Source organism: Aquarana catesbeiana, linkage group LG06 (genome assembly GCF_042186555.1).
Source record: "Aquarana catesbeiana isolate 2022-GZ linkage group LG06, ASM4218655v1, whole genome shotgun sequence".
In the NCBI taxonomy this organism is placed as follows: Eukaryota; Metazoa; Chordata; class Amphibia; order Anura; family Ranidae; genus Aquarana; species Aquarana catesbeiana.
Window position 1 is genome coordinate 58,343,206 of NC_133329.1, and position 22,946 is coordinate 58,366,151.

At 45.0% G+C, this 22,946-nt stretch overlaps 1 protein-coding gene across 2 annotated transcripts in view; it reads right to left on the reverse strand.

The window, feature by feature from the left end:
- The window catches only part of TLCD3B (TLC domain containing 3B), a 67,962-nt gene that overhangs the window by 21,226 nt on the left and 23,790 nt on the right, over positions 1-22,946 (reverse strand). For both annotated transcript variants that reach the window (XR_012245225.1, XM_073635990.1), the window contains exon 2: positions 7,647-7,730. Coding sequence is in view for 1 of the 2 variants with exons in the window: in XM_073635990.1 (XP_073492091.1) it covers positions 7,647-7,730 (84 nt within the window). In the remaining variant the exon portion in view is untranslated. The remainder of the gene's footprint in view (positions 1-7,646; positions 7,731-22,946) is intronic.

Consider the following 22,946-nt stretch of genomic DNA (forward strand, 5'->3'; position numbering starts at 1 on the left):
AGCTCTGACATATACTGCAGTGCTGTACAGAGAACACTGAGTCATTCTCGTCAGTCTTTGCACCAGAGGAGCTAACACTCTAATATCCCCCCACTGTCACATGCTACTATTATTATTTTTATATATTTATATAGCTCTGACATATACTGCAGTGCTGTACAGAGAACACTGAGCCAGTCACATCAATCTCTGTACCAGAGGAGCTTACACTCTAATGTCCCCCCCCACCAGGGGTAGCCCGTCCCTTAAGGGCACACCCCCTATCAATGCATCAAGCCCATTGCAGGACGCCGGATGCATGAATTCCTATGGCGGGGGTGTTTTTTTTTTTAAGAACCTGATTAGAGCCAGAGGCTCCAATAGGCTTCAAAATAGGGTGGGCTCGGGGAGCAGAGAGTGCGAACGGAGCCCACCCAGGTGTGTTATGATAGCGCATGAATATTCCCTATTGTAACACTGATCCTCCTCCCGGCCAATCAGGAAGCCAGTCTTGAGACCTGTCCCTCAATTGGCTGAAAGGACAGACGATCCTATTGGACGCCTAGGAGGAGGGGAGGAGACGCACGGTGGAAGCGAGGAGGAGGAGAGGACACAGGAGCCGCTGCTCGATGCCCGATGCTCACCGCCTGCCACCTCCATGGGGTAAGTGCCGGACCGACCAGCAAACAGCGAGTGGGCAGGGGGGTGGTTTTTTGCCATCCCCCCTCCCCCAAAAAGAACCACCAGCCGCCACTGCCCCGCACAGTCACACACTGTTATTATTATACATTTATATAGCTCCAACATATACCGCAGTGCTGTACAAAGAACACTGAGCCATTCTCATCAGTCTTTGCGCCAGAGGAGCTTACACTCTAATGTCCTACCATAATCACATGATACTATTATTATTATTATACATTTATATAGCTCTGACATATACTGCAGTGCTGTACAGAGAACACTGAGCCAGTCATACCAGTCTCTGCACCAGAGAAGCTTACACTCTAATGTCCCCTCACAGTAGCACACTGTTAATTATTATATATTTATATAGCTCTAACATATACCACAGTGCTGTACAGAGAACACTGAGCCAGTCACATCAGTCTCTGCACCAGACATGTGACCAGTGACCCCGGGCAGGAAGTATACGGTTGGTAGGTGAGGTGACACTCTGATAACTGTGCCAATTAGACAGATGTCAGGAGGAGCTAATCTCTCCTCCATATTCTGGTTTAATCTCCATCTGGCGGGGGGGGGGGGGGGGGGGCACAGGAGGAGGGGAGGGTGTTAATCTCTTTTAAACGTATTAATTCTTGCAAATAACACAGATTACAGGATGGGAGGAGGCTGTTCGCCTTGAGCGGTGTGACCTAATGTGGTTAACCCTTACGCAGTCCAAGAGTCTGGGTTCAATAGCTGAATTAACCCATTAAAGAGGACCTGTCCTTTCTTTGGCAATAGCATTTGGAATTTTGGGTTTCTCTAGCGGTCAGGGCCGTCTTTTCGCATGGGCACGCTGGGCAGTTGCCCGGGGGCCCCACTTGCCTGGGGGGCCCCACCTGCCCAGCCATCCCAGCCAGGGGAAATTTCCCAGTAGGCTGCCTGCCCTGGGGCCGCTTTGAGTTGCGGCTGCAGCACTCTGCTCTCTCCCTCTCTCCTCCCCCTCCTGTGTATCACGGAGCTGGCTGGGCCTGTGTTCGGCGGCCATGCTGTAACAAGGTCCCGTCCCCCTAGACCGGCTCATGAAATAGTAGATTGAATCAGTGTTCCGCCTATCACACGAGCCGGTCTAGGGGGGCGGGACCTTGTTACAGCGTGGCCGTCGAACACAGACCCAGCCAGCTCTGTGATACACAGGAGAAGATGCCCGCTGTGTGTGTGTTACCAAGGCGATGGTGAGTCTGTATTAATTGGCACAGTGATGCTGCATTCATGGGCACAGTGAGGGTGCAATTGTGGGCACAGTGAGACTGCATTCATGGGCACAGTGAGGCTGTAATGGTGGGCACAGTGAGGGTGGAATGGTGGGCACAGTGAGGCTGTAATGGTGGGCACAGTGAGGGTGGAATGGTGGGCACAGTGAGGGTGGAATTGTGGGCACAGTGAGACTGCATTCATGGGCACAGTGAGGCTGTAATGGTGGGCACAGTGAGGGTGGAATGGTGGGCACAGTGAGGCTGTAATGGTGGGCACAGTGAGGGTGGAATGGTGGGCACAGTGAGGGTGGAATGGTGGGCACAGTGAGACTGCATTCATGGGCACAGTGAGGCTGTAATGGTGGGCACAGTGAGGGTGCAATTGTGGGCACAGTGAGACTGCATTAATGGGCACAGTGAGGGTGCAATTGTGGGCACAGTGAGGCTGCATTCATGGCACAGTGAGGCTGTAATGGTGGGCACAGTGAGGGTGGAATGGTGGGCACAGTGAGGCTGCAATGGTGGACAGAGTGAGGCTGCATTCATGGGCACAGTGAGGCTGCAATGGTGGGTACAGTGAGGCTGCATTTGATGGGCACAGTAAAGCTGCATTTGATGGGCAATCGTGCGTGATTGTGTAATCAGGGCCTCAGTACAGTGTATTGCCCGGGGCCTATAATGCTCTTAAGATGGCACTGCTAGCTGTGCTGGGAACTCAGCCTGCTCTCCTCCAATGATCAGACTTGTCACGCCCCCCCCCCCCGCTGCGCAGCCATTCACTGGGAAGATCAGTGTGCTGTTGCTTCTCCTCCCTTTTATGCAGCTGAGAACAGAGAATGTGATCACTTATAAAAAAAAGGGAAAAAAGGTATTCATAATGTCTTTTTATATCTATACACAAATGTTTTGCCTATCATTTCTATTTTAAACGGAATGGGTTGTTTTACAAGGTGATTGTTTACAATCACTTTAATTTTAATATCACTTTAAGTGCCATTGTTAGGGAGATTCACCCTCTCTATTTGTCCTGTTTATTTCTATCACTGAGAGTAAAAATTAAAGAAAACCCCAAATGTTGGGTTGTCGCTAGAACAGGGATGGAAGGGAAATCTTCCAATGCAGTGCTTTCACTGCTTGCTATGCTCTAATCTGGCCACAAGGTGGCACAATGCCTCCTGTGATGGAGGTGCTGCTGCTGCTGCTGTGAGCGCAAGCGTTGTGTCGCAGTGTGAGGATGGAGATTAATGTGATGTCAACAAGCGCAGAGGCCAGAAAATATCATCCAAACAACTAACAGCGGAGGACCTGCTGCAGGCGATAAGAGGCCTGGAGCAGCGGGACGCCATTAAAATATGCAGTGCACACACAAATATATCCCATTCATGGGGAATCTGTATATATGTATATATATATATATATATATATATATATATATATATATATATATATATTAATTAAAAAAAAAGAAGAATGAAGAAATATGTGGCCTCAATCATTGCTTTAGCAAATTGGAGCATGCCTTGGGGTTTTTTTTTTGCCTTCCTCTGGAACATCTGTGGGTATAGGATTGTGTATATAGGATTGTATTTTTTTTGTTTTTTTGTTTGAACTAGATGGACTTGTGTCTTTTTTAAACCTGACTAACTATGTACAGTAACTATTAAATGGAGGGGCCAGCAAGACTGATTTTTTTAAAATTCTCCTTTGCACCACATAATCATCCAGCATGTTTTTGCTGGATATGAGTATTTTTCTAAACATTTTTTTTTTTTTTTTTAATAAACAGGTGTCTTTTTTTAAAAATAAATAAATGGGATTGTATTTTTTATTTTTTTTGGGTTGAAATTGATGGACTTTTTTCAACCTGACTAAGTATGTAACTATTAAATGGGAGGGCCAGCAAGACTTCTGATTTTTTATTTTTTATTTTTTTATTCTCCTTTGGACCACATAATCCTCCAGCATGTTTTTGCTGGATATGAGTATTTTTCTAAACATTTTTTTTTTTAAATAAACAGGTATATTTTTGTTAAAATAAATAAAAATAAATAATTGTACACAGATATCAGACATAACTTTCTGACCCCCGGGGCAAAGTGACTGAGAATGGGATAAGTGTGGGGCTGGCGGGGGGCCTGGGGGGAGGCGGGTGAGTGATGGGGGGGGGCGCCGATCAAGTGAGGGTGGGGGGATGGTCCGAGGGTGGGCTGGCTAGTTGGGGAGGCCCCCCACAAGAAAAATTCTCACTACAGCACTGCACATTTTATATGATTAGCATTTATAGTACTGAGTATATTGCATGTTTTTGCTAGCAGCTGTGCACATTTTTTTTTTGGTATAGAGCTTACTTTCACCCCCTTTTTTTGCGTTTGAATATTGCAGTTTTTTTTTCTATAAATACCTTTTTATTTTTATTTTATTATTCCCACCACTTCCTGTTCAGTCCGCCTAGGTGATCTGCGTCATAAAGGATGTCCCGTTGACTCCTCGGATATCGGTATCATCGATCCAAGGAGTCAACGGGCATCCCAAAATTTTGCAGAAAAAATTTTCAGGTGTACCAAGACACCCCCTACATGTGTCCCCAACTCACCAAATCACAATGACGCCCAGCTTTTCAGTCTGGGAGTCAATAGAGGCTTGTAGCGATATCCGCAGAATGTTGCAGGATGGATGAGTTGATAAAACGATCCTTCAACGTTAATACTCAGCCATACAAAAACAGGTACCCCAAAAAGGAAGAAAAAGGGGGGGGCCTGTGGGAGGGCGAAATGCATTGACGCGACGCACTTCTGGTTCCGACGTCATTTCCGGTCTCGTGGGAATGCTAATAACGGTGTTTGCTGCATCCTCTGATTATTTCAATGCCTGATTTTAACTTACTTTTGTAAGTATAACCTTTTATGCGCACTAAATTTTCAATCTAAGCATACTTCACTATTGGTCCCCCCTTTTTCTACCTTGTTGGGTACCTGTTTTTGTATGGCTGAGTATTAACGTTGAAGGATCGTTTATCATCTCATCAGTGAACCTACCATCCTGCAACATTCTGCGGATATCGCTACAAGCCTCTATTGACTCCCAGACTAAAAAGCTGGGTGTCATTGTGATTTGGTGAGTGGGGACACATGTGGGGGGTGTCTTGGTAGACCTGAAAATTTTTCTGCAACATTTTCTCTGCACTTTCCGCACACCAGATGTGAAGCATTCCCTGCATTTTTACACATTATTTGCGAAGCACCTTCGCAGTTTCGTATGGACTTTATGGTTTTGTTATCACCTATTATGGGTTTTTGGTTTGTGAGCGCTGTATTTATATATTTTATCACTATGTCCAAGTGTCTGGCACTTTGTGTATAGCAGCTTCATTCATTCATTTTTTTTATCACCCATTTTTTCCCACACCATCAGCGCGAGTTTATATATTTAGATTATATATTTTCCTATCCCCAAATTTTGCCAGGTACAGGAGAGCCCAACAGTAAAAGATTGGGTAAGAGAGTTGAATGTGTGTACAATATGGAAGGGCTGAACTACAGTGGAGAAGATAAAGGGGGAAAATTTGTAGAAATATGGACCGGGTGGCTTAAATTTAAGAACGTATACTAAAATGATGGGAATATAGAGAGGTGAAAGAGTATCTCTCCTTGACCGAGGTGAGAAGGGAAAGAGAAAAGAAGGTGGTTGGAAAGGAAGCAATATGATATATATATAGATATAGATATACTGTATATAAAGATATAGATATATATACTGTAGATATCTATATCTATATATATCTATATATATTCTATGTATAGAGGGGATAAGGGATGAATATGGGGGGGGGGGAGAATATTGAAATGTTATATGAAAATGATTGTTAAAATTTTGTGTTTATTTTTTAAATTTGTATTTGGAAAGTTAATAAAAATATCACTTAAAAAATATATAACGGGACTAAAGAGATGTGTTTTTTGTTTTTTTGTGACACAAGAACACTTCCAGGATAGGTGAACGGAGCTTCTGTAACTTTCAAGAGACATCTAATGCCCCGTACACACGGTCGGATTTTCCGATGGAAAATGTCCGATCGGAGCGTGTTGTCGGAAATTCCGACCGTGTGTGGGCTCCATCGGACATTTTCCATCGGATTTTCCGACACACAAAGTTGGAGAGCAGGAGATAAAATTTTCCGACAACAAAATCCGTTGTCGGAAATTCCGATCGTGTGTACACAAATCCGACGGACAAAGTGCCACGCATTCTCAGAATAAATAAAGAGATGAAAGCTATTGGCCACTGCCCCGTTTATAGTCCCGACGTACGTGTTTTACGTCACCGCGTTTAAAATGATCAGATTTTCCGACAACTTTGTGTGACCGTGTGTATGCAAGACAAGTTTGAGCCAACATCCGTCAGAAAAAATCCTAGGATTTTGTTGTCGGAATGTCCGAACAAAGTCCGACCGTGTGTACGGGGCATAATGCTCATTGCACTTAAGCAAAACCACCTTTGCAATTAACCCCAATGCATCTAGCTAAATGCTTAGTAACTATAATGAGTTCAGGTCAGAGAGGCACACAGAAGGGACTTTTATGGCTAATAAAAGGTAGTGTTGTGTGGTAGCTGCTCCTAAAGGTTTAAAATGGAGTACAGGTCCACTTTTTATGTATCTCCCATCCACGCATAGGCGTTCGCAGCCTATGGCATTAGGGTGTGCCCCCTAAAGCGCAAGCACACACTACCGATTACTTATGATGTTCATTCAGAAAGGGAAAGGGTTAATAAATTACATTTTTACTGGCCCCTTCCTCTACTCATCCTAAAACATCCCGCAGCAACAGCCGGCGGGAGAGGTGGGAAGCTGGCAGTGCTGCGGGGGAAAGGAGGAGGAGACAGATCAGTAGGGGGAATCTGTTCTGCACAGGGTGATTTGGGTGTGCCTGGGCACACCTGGCACACCCTGTGCTCACGCCTATGCATCCACGTATTTGTATCTGAAAACACTACACAAGGTTTCCACTAAAGCAGTGATTGTCAACTTAAATGGGCCTCAAATTTGGCCCCTGACATCACCAAAGGGCAACGTATCAAGTTCAGTGTACGTAATGCTAGAGAGGACAGTCAGAAACGCAGACATACTAGAGGAATTGATTGTCGGAGACTGTGGCTATGCTACAGGTTTGGTTGGAGACTGGCGCCATGCTGCAGAAAACATTGAGACACTGGGGTCTTGTTACATCAGGCTAGTAGAGATCACTTCTTTAACCCCTTCACAGAGGAATATTCCTACTAACGCTGCTGGGGTCCAATGGGTGTGTACTAAGTACTATAGGACCACGTGTGGCCTTCAAGCCATAGGTTGGGCTCCAGGACCTTAAAATGTTCCGGTCATTTGCCATTCTAACCACAAAGTCAGCCATCTGGAAGAATAATTTCCGAGCAAATGAAATATAAATTCGCCATGAGTTTTGCTCAGGCTACATGTGTGTGAGTGACAGGTGCCCTTTAATACGGTTCATTCCTGTGTCGCACAATTAAACCCCGCACTCAGGCTGTGTTACACTATTATTCTCCAGGCTCCGAGCTGCTGCTTTACTTTCCCTGCACACACCTCTCCGGCTCAGAGTACATCAGATTATATGCATATTTAATGAGTCCTTATGTTCCTTGGCTTACAGGCAGCCTATGAGCCAGTCTGCTTCCCTGCCAGCTTCCCCCCCCCCTCCTTCCCCTCTGTGTCTAGCGCCAGGTCATACTTACTGGTCCTCAATGACATCTTTGCAGCTTGATGCCACTATGTACCCGGCCGTCGATGCCAAAACCGCTTGTATAGAGGACACCAGTCTGCAGGAAGAGAGAGAAAAGAACAATGAAAGGAGAGACCATTTCAGACTGTAGTATTGGAGGTTATAGGGTTAATGTTATTTTCAATATATTTGGTAGGATGGCGTCTGGTGCAGTTCACATTTTTTTTAGGTGCTGTTTTGTGTTGGGAAGACCTTAATCCCCCAGGGCAGGATCTGCGGCTGGCCGTGGGGATTAGATTAGTATGAGCCTCTCACATTTCTATCTGCCGTGATGGGTTACTGGCTGCACCTCATAGTTCCATACACTGTGCTATCAGATAAGGTTCATAGGGGCTGCCGATGGGATACCATTTACATCACCAAGAATGCCGCCTATCCATTCAATAGAGACCAGTGACATCACTGAGAATGCAGCCTATCCATTTACTAGAGACCAGTGACATCACTGAGAATGCAGCCTATCCATTACTAGAGAGCGGTGACATCACAGAGAATGCAGCCTATCCATTACTAGAGACCAGTGACATCACTGAGAATGCAGCCTATCCATTTACTAGAGACCGGTGACATCACTGAGAATGCAGCCTATCCATTACTAGAGAGCAGTGACATCACAGAGAATGCAGCCTATCCATTCACTAGAGACCAGTGACATCACAGAGAATGCAGCCTATCCATTACTAGAGAGCAGTGACATCACTGAGAATGCAGCCTATCCATTCACTAGAGACCGGTGACATCACTGAGAATGCAGCCTATCCATTACTAGAGAGCGGTGACATCACAGAGAATGCAGCCTATCCATTACTAGAGAGCGGTGACATCACTGAGAATGCAGCCTATCTATTCACTAGAGACCGGTGACATCACTGAGAATGCAGCCTATCCAATACTAGAGAGCGGTGACATCACAGAGAATGCAGCCTATCCATTACTAGAGAGCGGTGACATCACAGAGAATGCAGGCTATCCATTCACTAGAGACCAGTGACATCACTGAGAATGCGGCCTATCCATTCACAAGAGACCGGTGACATCACTGAGAATGCAGCCTATCCATTTACTAGAGACCGGTGACATCACTGAGAATGCAGCCTATCCATTTACTAGAGAAAAGTGACATCACTGAGAATGCAGCCTATCCATTCACTAGAGACCAGTGACATCACTGAGAAAGCAGCCTATACTATACTACAGACCACAGACATCACTGAGAATGCAGCCTATCTGTCTATCCCTTCACTTCCTTTCGGGTAAAATGTTGTTACCAGGACAGGAAACAAAGGTAAATCTCTCTAATGGTGCCCCCGGATAGCAGTGCAAGCCTGAAAGGGGTTCTAATTCTTCCCTACTCTATCCAAAACTAAAGGAAAAGTTTCAGCTGAACATACACTTTAATGCAGATGCTGAGCAGAAGTCTCCGTGTAACACATTTTGTTACTATCTAATTTATTGCGGTTAACGGTATTACAGGGGAACAGCGCTAAAACTTAACTGCGTAATAAAAATGTGACTTCTAACAGATGTGTTATAAAAAAACAACAGTCCGTAGTGTCTCATTACCCAGAATGCCTCAGCAAAGACTGGCATCTCACATCGCTTCCACGCACAAAGTACTTGCGTTATTTCAGAAGGCATTGCTGGGTCACGTGGATTTTATGAGCTCTTCTGTGGTTAGAGATTCATCAGCATTTTGTCTTTAATTAAAGAACCGCACCTCTAGTACACCCATGTCCTCGATCCACCCCAACACTTTCTCATGACCTCCTTTACAAAGTACACCCAGATCCTTTACAGACAACTCCATCCCGGGCTAGACCCCAACTACTGAGCACCTGAGGGCCTCTGGCTTGTCCATGTCCCTCACCTGATCAATAGTAGTGGTAGTTAGAGTTGCCACCTCATCCCTTTAAACCCAATCACATATGAATTACACAGGTTCTGAGGCTAATTAAATGCAGATAAGGCACCAAATCAGTTTAATTACCACCTTAATCAGCCACAGAACCTGTGTAATTCATATGTGTTCGGGTTTAAAGGGATGAGGTGGCAACCATAGTGGTAGTGTCAAGGTTATCTCTCTCTCGTTAAGTGCTTTTTACTCTATTATGAACCCTGCCAAAAGCCCACCATACACGTTACCATGTTATACTTACCAACATGATACGGCTGAATCCTGGGGCAATGTTAACCCTGCCCATGGCCTGCATTTCCTCTGCCCGCTTTCCAGGTGGGTGTGTCCAAATCGGGACCACTTATGGGTGGCCTTGCCTCTAAATATGTGTGGACCGCCAATCACGTAAACTTTGCAAGTTGGTCCCGCTCAGACCCCCACCGGTAAATGTCCCTCATAATTGGCACAGCAGGTGTGCAGATCCAGAAACTCAGCACAGGGATGGTGAGACCCATCGTGAAAGGCGCCGTGCGAGAGGAGACCCAGGAACTCAGCACAGGGGTGGTGGGAACCCCTCATAATGGGTACATCAGATGTGTAGACCCAGGAACTCAGCACAGGGCTGGTGGAAACCTCTCATAATGGGCACAGAAGGTGTACAGCCCCAGAACTCAGCACAGGGATGGTGGAAACCCCTCATAATGGGCACAGAAGGTGTACAGACCCAGGAACTCAGCACAGGGCTAGTGGGAACCCCTCATAATGGGTACAGCAGATGTGTAGACCCAGGAACTCAGCACAGGGATGGTGGGAACCCCTCATAATGGGCACAGAAGGTGTACAGACCCAGGAACTCAGCACAGGGATGGTGGAAACCTCTCATAATGGGCACAGAAGGTGTACAGACCCAGGAACTCAGCACAGGGATGGTGGGAACCCCTCATAATGGGCACAGAAGGTGTACAGACCCAGAACTCAGCACAGGGATGGTGGGAACCCCTCATAATGGGCACAGAAGGTGTACAGACCCAGGAACTCAGCACAGGGCTGGTGGGAACCCCTCATAATGGGTACAGCAGATGTGTAGACCCAGGAACTCAGCACAGGGATGGTGGGAACCCCTCATAATGGGCACAGAAGGTGTACAGACCCAGGAACTCAGCACAGGGATGGTGGAAACCTCTCATAATGGGCACAGAAGGTGTACAGACCCAGGAACTCAGCACAGGGATGGTGGGAACCCCTCATAATGGGCACAGCAGGTGTACAGACCCAGGAATCTCACCAACAGAGTCCCCAAGAAATAGAAAAACTACCAGTTGGTTAAATCTCCACAATCTAGTATATACTGAAATGTCATTTTTAGGTGGACTGACCCTTTAAACTCATCCTTACTGATGTTTGGCATCCATAGGGCAGTTATTATGAGCTATTGGATGCAGAAAACTACTTGAGCACAGCTAGTAAAATTCTCTTCTGAGGAATATAGTCATATTGATTTGGACACAAATAACCACAGTCAGCGGATTTGACAGGGAAAAATAAATTGCGATTAATGTTCAGTTTCTGAGGTCGGGCGGACTGCGTGGCCCCTGCAGGTCGAGTTTCAGTAACGGTGACTCTTGCGGCTCCTGTTTGCTATTTATAAAAAAAAAAACACTTAGCTGTGCTTTTAGCTTTCCTGTCACAACTGAGAGCAATCGGGGGTGACGCATGTCTCCTGCAGCAGGTTGACTCCCAGAGCCTGCTGTAGAGATTTGGATTGCTGCAGCACTGAAAATGTAATGCTGACGTTGAATTTGTTTAACATTTGCCTTTCCCGGTACCCCACTTCTCCCCTCATCAACATTCTAATTACATTTTTAAACACAGACATAATTTTAGACAAAGTGATGTCATCACTGTGCCTCTGTGCTTCTCTATGCCAGGCAAGCAGATGGGAGGAGTCAGCAGGGTGCTGTACAGAGCTTCACAGCACCCGGCCTCAGTACTCCTCCCAAGAGCTCTCAGCTCTAATGCAAGTAGTAGGCTGGATCTTGGGAGGATTGATGCAAATATCATCCTGCTTTGATTGGTGGATATCAGTCTGGAGGAGTGGGCTGTGTTTGCATCACCCCAGGAAACTCCCACATGTGATGCTGAGACTCCAAGACTGAAATAACTGAAATCTAATGAATGAAAGGGAAGGGCCAGGGACAGTCGGGATGGGGAGGTAAGAGCTAAATCGGGGTCTCCAAACTTTCTAAACAAAGGGCCAGTTTACTGTCCTTCAGACTTTAGGGGGGCCGGACTGTGGCTAGCGGGAGTAGAAAAGGTCCCGATGTCAGTGGTAATAAACCATGCCCATTCTTTGGTGTCATTGTGAGGAATTATGTCCCATCATTGGTGTCAATGGGTCTGATTGTTGGTGTCATTGTGAAGAATTGTGCCCCCTTGTTGGTGTCATTGTTAGGAATTATGTCCCATCATTGGTGTCATTGGGCCTGATTGTTGGTGTCATTATGAGGAATTTTGACTCATCATCAGTGTCAATAGGCCTGATTGTTGGTGTCATTGTATGGAATTGTGCCCCATTGTTGGTGTCATTGTGAGGAATTATGTCCCATCATTTGTGTCAATGGGTCTGATTGTTGTGTCATTGTGAGGAATTGTGCCCCATCATCAGTGTCATTGGGCCAGATTGTTGGTGTCATTGTGAGGAATTATGTCCCATCATTGGTGTCAATGGGCCTGATTGTTGGTGTCATTGTGAGGAATTGTGTCCTATCATTGGTGTCAATGGGCCTGATTTTTGGTGTCATTGTGAGGAACTGTGCCCCCTTGTTGGCGTCAATGTTAGGAATTATGTCCCACCATTGGTGTCAATGGGCCTGATTGTTGGTGTCATTGTGAGGAATTGTGCCCCCTTGTTGGCGTCAATGTTAGGAATTATGTCCCACCATTGGTGTCAATGGGCCTGATTTTTGGTGTCATTGTGAGGAATTGTTTCCCATCGTTGGGGTCATTGGGCCTGATTGTTGGTGTCATTGTGAGGAATTGTTTCCCATCGTTGGGGTCATTGGGCCTGATTGTTGGTGTCATTGCGAGGAATTGTTTCCCATCATTGGTGTCAATGGGTCTGATTGTTGGTGTCATTTTGAGGAATTGTGCCCCATCATTGATGTCAATGGGCCTGATTGTTGGTGTCATTGCGAGGAATTGTTTCCCATCATTGGTGTCAATGGGTCTGATTGTTGGTGTCATTTTGAGGAATTGTGCCCCATCATTGGTGTCAGTGGGCCTGATTGTTGGTGTCATTGCGAGGAATTGTTTCCCATCATTGGTGTCAATGGGTCTGATTGTTGGTGTCATTGTGAGGAATTGTTTCCCATCATTGGTGTCAATGGGTCTGATTGTTGGTGTCATTGTGAGGAATTGTTTCCCATCATTGGTGTCAATGGGCCTGATTGTTGGTGTCATTGTGAGGAATTGTTTCCCATCATCGGTGTCAATGGGTCTGATTGTTGGTGTCATTTTGAGGAATTGTGCCCCATCATTGGTGTCAATGGGCCTGATTGTTGGTGTCATTGCGAGGAATTGTTTCCCATCATTGGTGTCAATGGGTCTGATTGTTGGTGTCATTATGAGGAATTGTTTCCCATCATTGGTGTCAATGGGTCTGATTGTTGGTGTCATTATGAGGAATTGTTTCCCATCATTGGTGTCAATGGGTCTGATTGTTGGTGTCATTGTGAGGAATTGTGCCCTACTGTTAGTAACAGTGAGAGGAAAAGTGCCCCAAGATAAAAGCAATTTAAGGGCCGCAGCTGAGACCACTGGGATAGATGATGCTCCAGTTTACACCTTGTGCAGCTGTGGGGGGGGGGGGGGCAGGTCACCAGTTTTGAGCTGAATAAATATTGTTGTAGGAGATGAATGTATTGTGGGTTTGGTGCGGCTACATTTATTGTATCTGAAAAAACCTCCTTTATCACATCCCACCCCTAACCTAACCCCTGAACTTATCCATAGCATTAAACCTCACATTCAGCCAAAATATTTTTTTATTTTTATTTTGGAGCGAGCGAGAAAAGAGAGCCACCGCCTATTCTGTATTGCTGTTTTTATACGCATTGGATTGATTTCCTGTCCGGACAGAAAAGGACACAAAATCTCTCCAACAAGGAAAAAAAACAAAAAGCAAAACATATGACAGCAATAATGCAGCAAAGAGCGGAAACATGACCAAGTGTAGCGGGTTGGGTTGTAAACAATGTAACAAAAACAATGCATTGAAAAAACAGCGTCAATTCATCCTGAAGTACAATAAGATAACCCAATTATGTTCACATAAAATACATTCATATTTTCAGGTTGGGCAGAGGAGAAAAGAGAAAAGGGGAGATGAGCAGAGATGAGATGAGCAGAGATGAGCAGAGGAGGAAAGAGAGGAGAGAAGAGGATGAGCAGAAGAAAAAAGAGAGGAGGTTGAGAAAAGAAGGGAGAGGAGAGAAGAGGTTGAGCAGAGGAGCAAAGAGAGGAGAGAAGAGGATGAGCAGAAGAAAAAAGAGAGGAGGTTGAGAAAAGAAGGGAGAGGAGAGAAGAGGTTGAGCAGAGGAGCAAAGAGAGGAGAGAAGAGGTTGAGCAGATCAGAAAAGAGAGAAGAGCAGGGACTGAGCAGAAGAGATAGGAGAGGAGAGAAAAGGTTGACCGAAGGAGAAAGGAGGAGAAAAAAGGTTGAGCAGAGGGGAAAAGAGAAGATAGGAGAGAAGAGGTTGAGAAGAGAAGGGAGAGGAGAGAAAAGGTTGAGCAGAGGAGAAAACAAAGAAGAGCAGACAATAAAAGAGAGGAGAGATAAGGTTGAGCAGAGGAGAGAAGAGAAAAGAGAGAAGAGCAGAGACTGAGCAGAGAAAAAAGAGAGGAGAGAAGAGGTTGAGCAGAGGAGGAAAGAGAGGAGAGAAGAGGTTGAGCAGAGGAGAAAAGAGGAGAGAAGATGTTGAGCAGAGGAGGAAAGAGAGGAGAGAAGAGGTTGAGCAGAGGAGGAAAGAGAGGAGAGAAGAGGTTGAACAGAGGAGAAAAGAGGAGAGAAGAGGTTGAGCAGAGGAGAAAAGAGAGGAGAGAAGAGGTTGAGCAGAGGAGAAAAGAGAGGAGAGAAGAGGTTGAGCAGAGGAGGAAAGAGAGGAGAGAAGAGGTTAAACAGAGGAGAAAAGAGGAGAGAAGAGGTTGAGAAGAGGAGAAAAGAGATGAGAGAAGAGGTTGAGCAGAGGAGAAAAGTGAGGAGAGAAGAGGTTGAGCAGAGGCGAAAAGAGGAGAGAAGAGGTTGAGCAGAGGAGAAAAGTGGAGAGAAGAGGTTGAGCAGAGGAGAAAAGAGGAGAGAAGGGGTTGAGCAGAGGACAAAAGAGGAGAGAAGAGGTTGAGCAGAGGAGAAAAGAGGAGAGAAGGGGTTGAGCAGAGGAGAGAAGAGAAGATAAAAGAGAGAAGAGCAGAGACTCAGCAGAGGAGAAAAGAGAGGAGAGAAGAGGTTGAGAAGAGAAGGAAGAGGAGAGAAGAGGTTAAGCAGAGAAGAGAAGGGAGAGGAGAGGTTAAGCAGAGGAGAGAAGAGAAAAGAGAGGAGGGTAGAGGTTGAGGAGAGGAGAAGAGAGGAAAGGGAGAGCAAAGGAGAGGAAAGGGAGAGCAAAGGAGAGGAGTTGAGAAGAAAAGAAAGGCAAAGGAAATTAAAAGAAAGAAAAAGAAGAGGAGGTGGAGGAGAAGGAGAAGAGAAAGAGGAAGATGATGAGGAGGTGAAGAAGGAGAAGAGGAAAGGAAGAGGAAGAAGAGAGGAGATGAAGAGGGAGAAGAGGAGAGAGAAGAAAAGGCTGAGCAGAGGCAAAGGAAAGGCAGAGGAGAGGAGGGGGGAAAAAAAAGGCTAACAAAGATGAGAAGAAAGAAAAGGCAGGCTGACTGGAGAGAAGGTGGGAAAGGAGAAGAAGAGGAAGAAATAGAGAGAAAAGAAAAGGATGAGCAGAGGTAAAGAGAGGCAAAGGGAAGGAGAGTTTGAGAAGAGGCAGAGGAGAGGAAAGGAGAGGAGGGAAAAGAAAAGGCTAAGTAGATGAGAGGAAAGAAAAGGCAGGCCGAGGTGAAGAAAGGAGAGGAGAAGAAGAGGAAGAAATGGAAAGAAAAGAAAAGGGTGAGCAGAGGAGAGGAGAGGAGAGGAAAGGAAAGCGGAGGAGGGAAAAGAAAAGGCTAACTAGATGAGAGGAGAAAAGAATGAGAAGAAGAATGGAGAAGAGGAGAGGAGAAAAGAGGAAAGGAAGGAAAGGGAGGAGAAGGGGAGAGGAGAAGCTCGGTGGAGGAGAGAAAGGGAGTGGCTGAGAAGAGAGGAGAGGCTGAGAATGGAGGAGAGATAAGGGAGGGTCATGTAGACATGTAGTCTATGTATATAGAACACCTAATATGTACAATGCAGGGCTGACTTTCACGTGAGAGTTTCTATGGTATTTATGAAAACGAACCTTTTTGCCTAATAAAGTTCATTTCACTTTGATCACTGTGAATTATGAATTGAATTGGTCCTTTATCTGATCATTTTCTGATCCTGTTTTGGAAATTAGAGGGAAATCTCTCTTTGAAATAAATGCTGCTGAGTGATTGGAATTTTTCATCTCATTCCTCATTGTTCCTCCAAGTTATCAGCAGCACTAATGTCGGGCACATTTATAATCACACCCGTGAGACGCAGGGATACCTTTTTTTAAATATCGGGTCGGTGAAAACTTGTTTGGCGGTTGGTCGGTTCTACCAGATTCTGGCCCCTCCCCCTCTCGCCTGACTTCTTCTGATCACTTTGTGTCATGAAATTTATTAATAAGGGAGAAGCTACTCCTCCTATTTAGTGCGCTGTGACAATTAGCACTTCAGCAAACAATTTCCCGGCGTTATCTCACCTTCCCATCGTGACTCACGCCTCGCGGGACATGACAGTCGGCTCACATATTGCCGGCGTGATTTTCCAAGTGCTGACTTAAAGGGGTTTCCCTCCCGGGAATGAGGTTTCCACAGACTGGTGAGAGGGTGGGTGGGGTCATCTTCCGGGGGGTGCGCAGGACTCTCTGACTTTCTGGTCATTGCTGTGATCTAGGTGGAGGGAGTTTGTAATATTCCCCCTATACCAGTAGAAACAAAATGCTCATCCGGTGTTAGAAAAGATAATGAAGTTTAGTGTAAGAGCGCCTTAAGCCTGGTATACACCATGAGATTATCGGATAAACGATCGTCCGTTTTTTGGGGGGGGTTTTTTGTGCATGCTGGTTTCATAAAGAAAATGAAGAGGTTACTAGAATTATGAAAATCCTCGCAACACAGAATAAAAATTCGGAAGTGATGTATTGTATATTCGGAGGAAAACTGTACCGATTTATACGGAAATCCTACCATCTGGTTTCATACGAGAAACTTTTTCGTGTTTGTTCATTTGGATAATTTCAGATAAATTGTCGTGATCGGTTCTTGAAAGCTGTGTACTAATGATCAGATTATCGTACGATCGTTTTGAAAGTGGTATTTTTTTGTACAATTTTCTGATCATGTGTATTAGCCATTAAATGCTTTTAGTGCTTTGGGTGAAGTCTCTGACAGTCTCCTGCACTAAGTCTGCAGTCTCTGACCCTCTCTTATTACATTTCTACAGTCCCTGGGCATCACTTGTATCATATCTAATGTCTCTGATCATCTCTTGTAGTATGTCTTCACTCTCTGGCAGTCTCCTTCACTATGTCTGTAGTCTCTGACAATCTCAAGTATCATGTCTGCAGTCTGTGACCATTTACTGAAATACAGCTTCTCACAAAAGTGAGTACACCCCTCACATTTTTGTAAATATTTTCTTCTATCTTTTCATGTGACAACACTGAAGAAATGACACTTTGCTACAATGTAAAGTAGTGAGTGTACAGCTTGTGTAACAGTGTAAATTTGCTGTCCCCTCAAAATAACTCAACACACAGCCATTAATGTCTAAACCGCTGGCAACAAAAGTGAGTACACCCCTAAGTGAAAATGTCCAGATTGGGCCCACAGTGTCAATATTTTGTGTGGCCACCATTATTTTCCAGCACTGCCTTAACCCTCTTGGGCATGGAGGTCACCGGAGCTTCACAGGTTGCCACTGGAGTCCTCTTCCATTCCTCCATGATGACATCACAGAGCTGGTGGATGTGAGAGACCTTGCGCTCCTCCACCTTCCATTTGAGGATGTCCCACAGATGCTCAATAGGGTTTAGGTCTGGAGAGATGCTTGGCCAGTCCATCACCTTTACTCTCAGCTTCCTTAGCAAGGCAGTGGTCTTCTTGGAGGTGTGTTTGGGGTCGTTATGTTGGAATACTGCCCTGCGGCCCAGTCTCTGAAGGGAGGGGATCATGCTCTGCTTCAGTATGTGACAGTACATGTTGGCATTCATGGTTCCCTCAATGAACTGTAGCTCCCCAGTGCCGGCAGCACTCATGCAGCCCCAGACCATGACACTCCCACTTGACTGTAGGCAAGACACACTTGTCTTTGTACTCCTCACCTGGTTGCTGCCACACACGCTTGACACCATCTGAACCAAATAAGTTTATCTTGGTCTCATCAGACCACAGGACATGGTTCCAGTAATCCACGTCCTTAGTCTGCTTGTCTTCAGCAAACTGTTTGCGGACTTTCTTGTGCATCATCTTTAGAAGAGGCTTCCTTCTGGGACGACAGCCATGCAGACCAATTTGATGCAGTGTGCGGCGTATGGTCTGAGCACTGACAGGCTGACCCCCCCCACCCCTTCAACCTCTGCAGCAATGCTGGCAGCACTCATACGTCTATTTCCTAAAGACAACCTCTGGATATGACGTTGAGCACGTGCACTCAACGTCTTTGGTCAACCATGGCGAGGCCTGTTCTGAGTGGAACCTGTCCTGTTAAACTGCTGCATGGTCTTGGCCACTGTGCTGTAGCTAAGTTTCAGGGTCTTGGCAATCTTCTTATAGCCTAGGCCATCTTTATGTAGGGCAAAAATAGTTTTTTTCAGATCCTCAGAGAGTTCTTTGCCATGAGGTGCCATGTTGAACTTCCAGTGACCAGTATGAGAGAGTGAGAGCGATAACACCAAATGTAACACACCTGCTCCCCATTCACACCTGAGACCTTGTAACACTAACGAGTCACATGACACCGGGGAGGGAAAATGGCTAATTGGGCCCAATGTGGACATTTTCACTTAGGGGTGTACTCCCTTTTGTTGCCAGCGGTTTAGACATTAATGGCTGTGTGTTGAGTTATTTTGAGGAGACAGCAAATTTACACTGTTATACAAGCTGTACACTCACTACTTTACATTGCAGCAAAGTGTCATTTCTTCAGTGTTGTCACATGAAAAGATTAATAAAAAAGAAAAGAAAAGAATAAAATATTTACAAAATAGTGAGGGGTGTACTCACTTTTGTGAGATACTGTATATCTGCAATCTCTGCCTCTCTAGTATGTCTGCACTCTCTAAATACCTTTTGCAACATGTCTGCGGTCTCTGACCATCCCCTCTAGTCTGCCTGCAGTCTCTGACCATCTCCTGTAGTATATCGGTAAGAAACTTACCATCTCCTGCAACATGCCTGAAATCTCTGACCATCTCTGGCAATAAGTCTGTGGTCCCTATCCACCCCCTATGGTATCTCTGCAGTCTCTGACAAGACAGTGGGGGGAAATAAGCATTTGATCCCCTGCAGATTTTGTAAGTTTGCCCACTTAGGCTCCATTCACACTAGCGCGTTTTTTGATGCATTTTGCATTTTGCAGAAATGCACGGGAATTTTTTAACATGGGTTCCTATGGAACATGTTCACATCAATGCCTTTTTATTTCTCTGCATTTTTGGAAAGGGTCGGGGACTTTTTTTCATGCAAAATGCAGCATTTTGCATGTGCACCGTTTTTGCAGCGTTTTTGCAGCGTTTTTGGTGCGTTTTTGATGCGTTTTTGCCAGGTTTTTTTTTTTTTTTAATTTTTTTTACATTTTTTTTTTAGACTGTGAAAAAAAACTGTAAAAAAAAAAAAAAAAAACACAAAACGCAAATCGCGGCAAAAACGCGGCAAAAACGCTGCAAAAACGCTGCTCAAAAACGTGGCAAGCATGAAAAAAAAACCTCCAAAAACGCCCAAAAGCAACATGCATAGGTGTGAATCGAGCCTAACAAAGAAATGGAGGGTCTATAATTTTTATCATAGGTGTATTTTAAATGATAGGCAGAATATCAACCATAAATCCAGAAAAAACACATAAAACAAAAGCTATAAATTAACCACTTCAATACAGGACATTTTCACCCCCTTCCTGCCCAGACCAATTTTCAGTTTTCAGCGCTGTCGCAAATTTGAATGACGATTGCGCTGTCATGCAACACTGTACCCAAATTAAATTTTTATAATTTTTTCCCCACAAATAGAGCTTTTTTTTGGTGGTATTTGATCATCTCTGCGGTTTTTATTTTTTGCGCTATAAACAAAAGAAGAGGGACAAGTTTAAAAAAAAACACAATATTTTTTACTTTTTGCTATAATAAATATCCCAATTTTTTTTTTTTAAATTTTCCTCAGTTTAGGCCGATATGTATTCTTCTACATATTTTATATTTTTGGTAAAAAAAACCCTGCAATAAGCGTATATTGATTGGTTTGCGCAAAAGTTATGGTGTCTACAAAATAGGGGATAGTTTTACGGCATTTTTATTATTATTTTTTTTTTACTAGTAATGGTGGCGATCTGCGATTTTTATCATGACTGCGACATTGCAGCGGACATATCGGACACTTTTGACACCATTTTGGGACCATTCAAATTTATACAGCGATCAGTGCTATACAAATGCCTCTCTCCTGAGATGTGTGCAAACCTGGTCACCAACTACAAGAAACGTCTTACCTCTTTGCTTGGCAACAAGGGTTTCTCCACCAAGTACATGTTTTGCTTGGGGATCAAATACTTATTTCACTCACTGAACTGCAACTCAATTCATAACATTTGTATCATGTGTTTATTCTGGATGTTTGGTTGATATTCTGTCTCTATCATTTAAAATACAAAAATGATAAAAAACATAGACCCTTCATTTCTTTGTATGTGGGCAAACTTACAAATTCTGCAGGGGATCAAATACTTATTTCCCCCACTGTATGTCTACAGCCACTGACCATCTCCTGTACTATGTCTGCAGTCTCTGACCATCTCCTGTATCATGTCTGCAGTCTCTGACCATCTCCTGTACTATGTCTGCAGTCTCTGACCATCTCCTGTATCATGTCTGCAGTCTCTGACCATCTCCTGTACTATGTCTGCAGTCTCTGACCATCTCCTGTATCATGTCTGCAGTCTCTGACCATCTCCTGTATCATGTCTGCAGTCTCTGATCATCTCTTGTATCATGTCTGCAGTCTCTGACCGTCTCCTGTATCATATCTGCAGTCTCTGACCATCTCCTGTAACATGTCTGCAGTCTCTGACCATCTCTTGTATCATGTCTGCAGTCTCTGACTATCTCTTGTATCATGTCTTCAGTCTCTGACCATCTCCTGTATAATGTCTGCAGTCTGTGACCATCTCCTGTATCATGTCTGCAGTCTGTGACCATCTCCTGTATCATGTCTGCAGTCTGTGACCATCTCCTGTATCATGTCTGCAGTCTCTGACCATCTCTTGTGTCATGTCTGCAGTCTCTGACCATCTCCTGTATGATGTCTGCAGTCTCTGACCATCTCTTGTATCATGTCTGCAGTCTCTGACTATCTCTTGTATCATGTCTTCAGTCTCTGACCATCTCCTGTATCATGTCTGCAGTCTCTGACCATCTCCTGTAACATGTCTGCAGTCTCTGACCATCTCCTGTATCATGTCTGCAGTCTCTGATCATCTCCTGTATCATGTCTTCAGGAGACTGTATCATGTCTGCAGTCTCTGACCATCTACTGTATTGTGTATGCAGTCTCTGGCAAACTCCTGTTATATGTCCACAGTCTTTGACCATCTCTTGTACTACGTCTGCCGTCTCTGACCATCTCTTGTACTACATCTGCAGTCTCTAACCATCTCATGTACCCTCTCTGCAGTCCCTGACCATCTCCTGTATCATGTCTCCAGTCTCTGAATATCTCCTGTATCATGTCTGCAGTCTCTGACCATCTACTGTATTTTGTCTGCAGTCTCTGACCATCTCCTGTATCATGTCTGCAGTCTCTGGCAATCTCCTGTTATGTGTCCACAGTCTCTGACCATCTCTTGTACTACGTCTGCAGTCTCTAACCATCTCATGTACCCTCTCTGCAGTCCCTGACCATCTCCTGTATCATATCTGCAGTCTCTGACCATCTCATGTACCCTCTCTGCAGTCTCTGACCATCTCCTGTATCATATCTGCAGTCTCTGACCGTCTCCTGTATCATATTTGCAATCTCTGACCATCTCCTAAATCATGTCTGCAGTCTTTGGCAAGCTCCTGTTATATGTCCACAGTCTCTGATCATCTCCTGTGCTGGCAGTCTCTGGGAGTTTTCTGCAGCATTATCTACACTGAATATTACCTGTGGCCCTTTGCTGATGTCAGGGGCCACACTTGAGGCCTCCTATGTCTAGTAAAGTGAAATTGGGAACAATAGTCCCAAACTTTGATCTGTTAGATTGGGTTTGGCAATTTTTAGATCAGGAAGGCCCTCGCGCCGTGTAGCCCAGAGTTTCTCACCCTGGGTTCCTTGGAAAGAGTTCTGAGAGAAAGTCCCCAGGGGTTGCGGCACGATTCAATGTTGCGGCGGATATATATCCACCCCACGGGGTTTTCAATGAATGGCTGGTACTGCCCAGGGCGCTTTGATACCCATTGCTACTCGATGATACCCAAGGCTTCCCCTATGGTTCTGGCTGCTGACGTCATTGAAGAAAGAGGTGTATGATGAGAGGAGAGGTGAGCACAGTCAGCAGAATGGGACGGAGTAGCAAGAATTCCCAATACTGTTCTCTGTACTGTAATGTATACTGTATGCAGTGCTGTCAGATGGCAAAGATCAGGAGGATTCAGCTTTTACCAACTTGCTTTCTAACAATTTACTAAAACCATAACTTGGTATCCACGTAATGAACAAATGCCTTAAATTTTAATGAGCATGCATTTGCTGCTATGCCATCAGATGGCAAAAAATCAAGATAACCACAAATGTATATATGGGCTGTTAAGTATATACTTGTAGTGCTACCCACCCAGGAGCCACTCTCAGGCCTTAAAGTGGTAGTAAACAGTGGCGACCCGTCCATTAGGGGTGCGCGGGCGCCTCCCCCTCTCTCCTCGCCGCCCCCTATATGCAATGGATAGATTCATGCATAGCAATAATAAG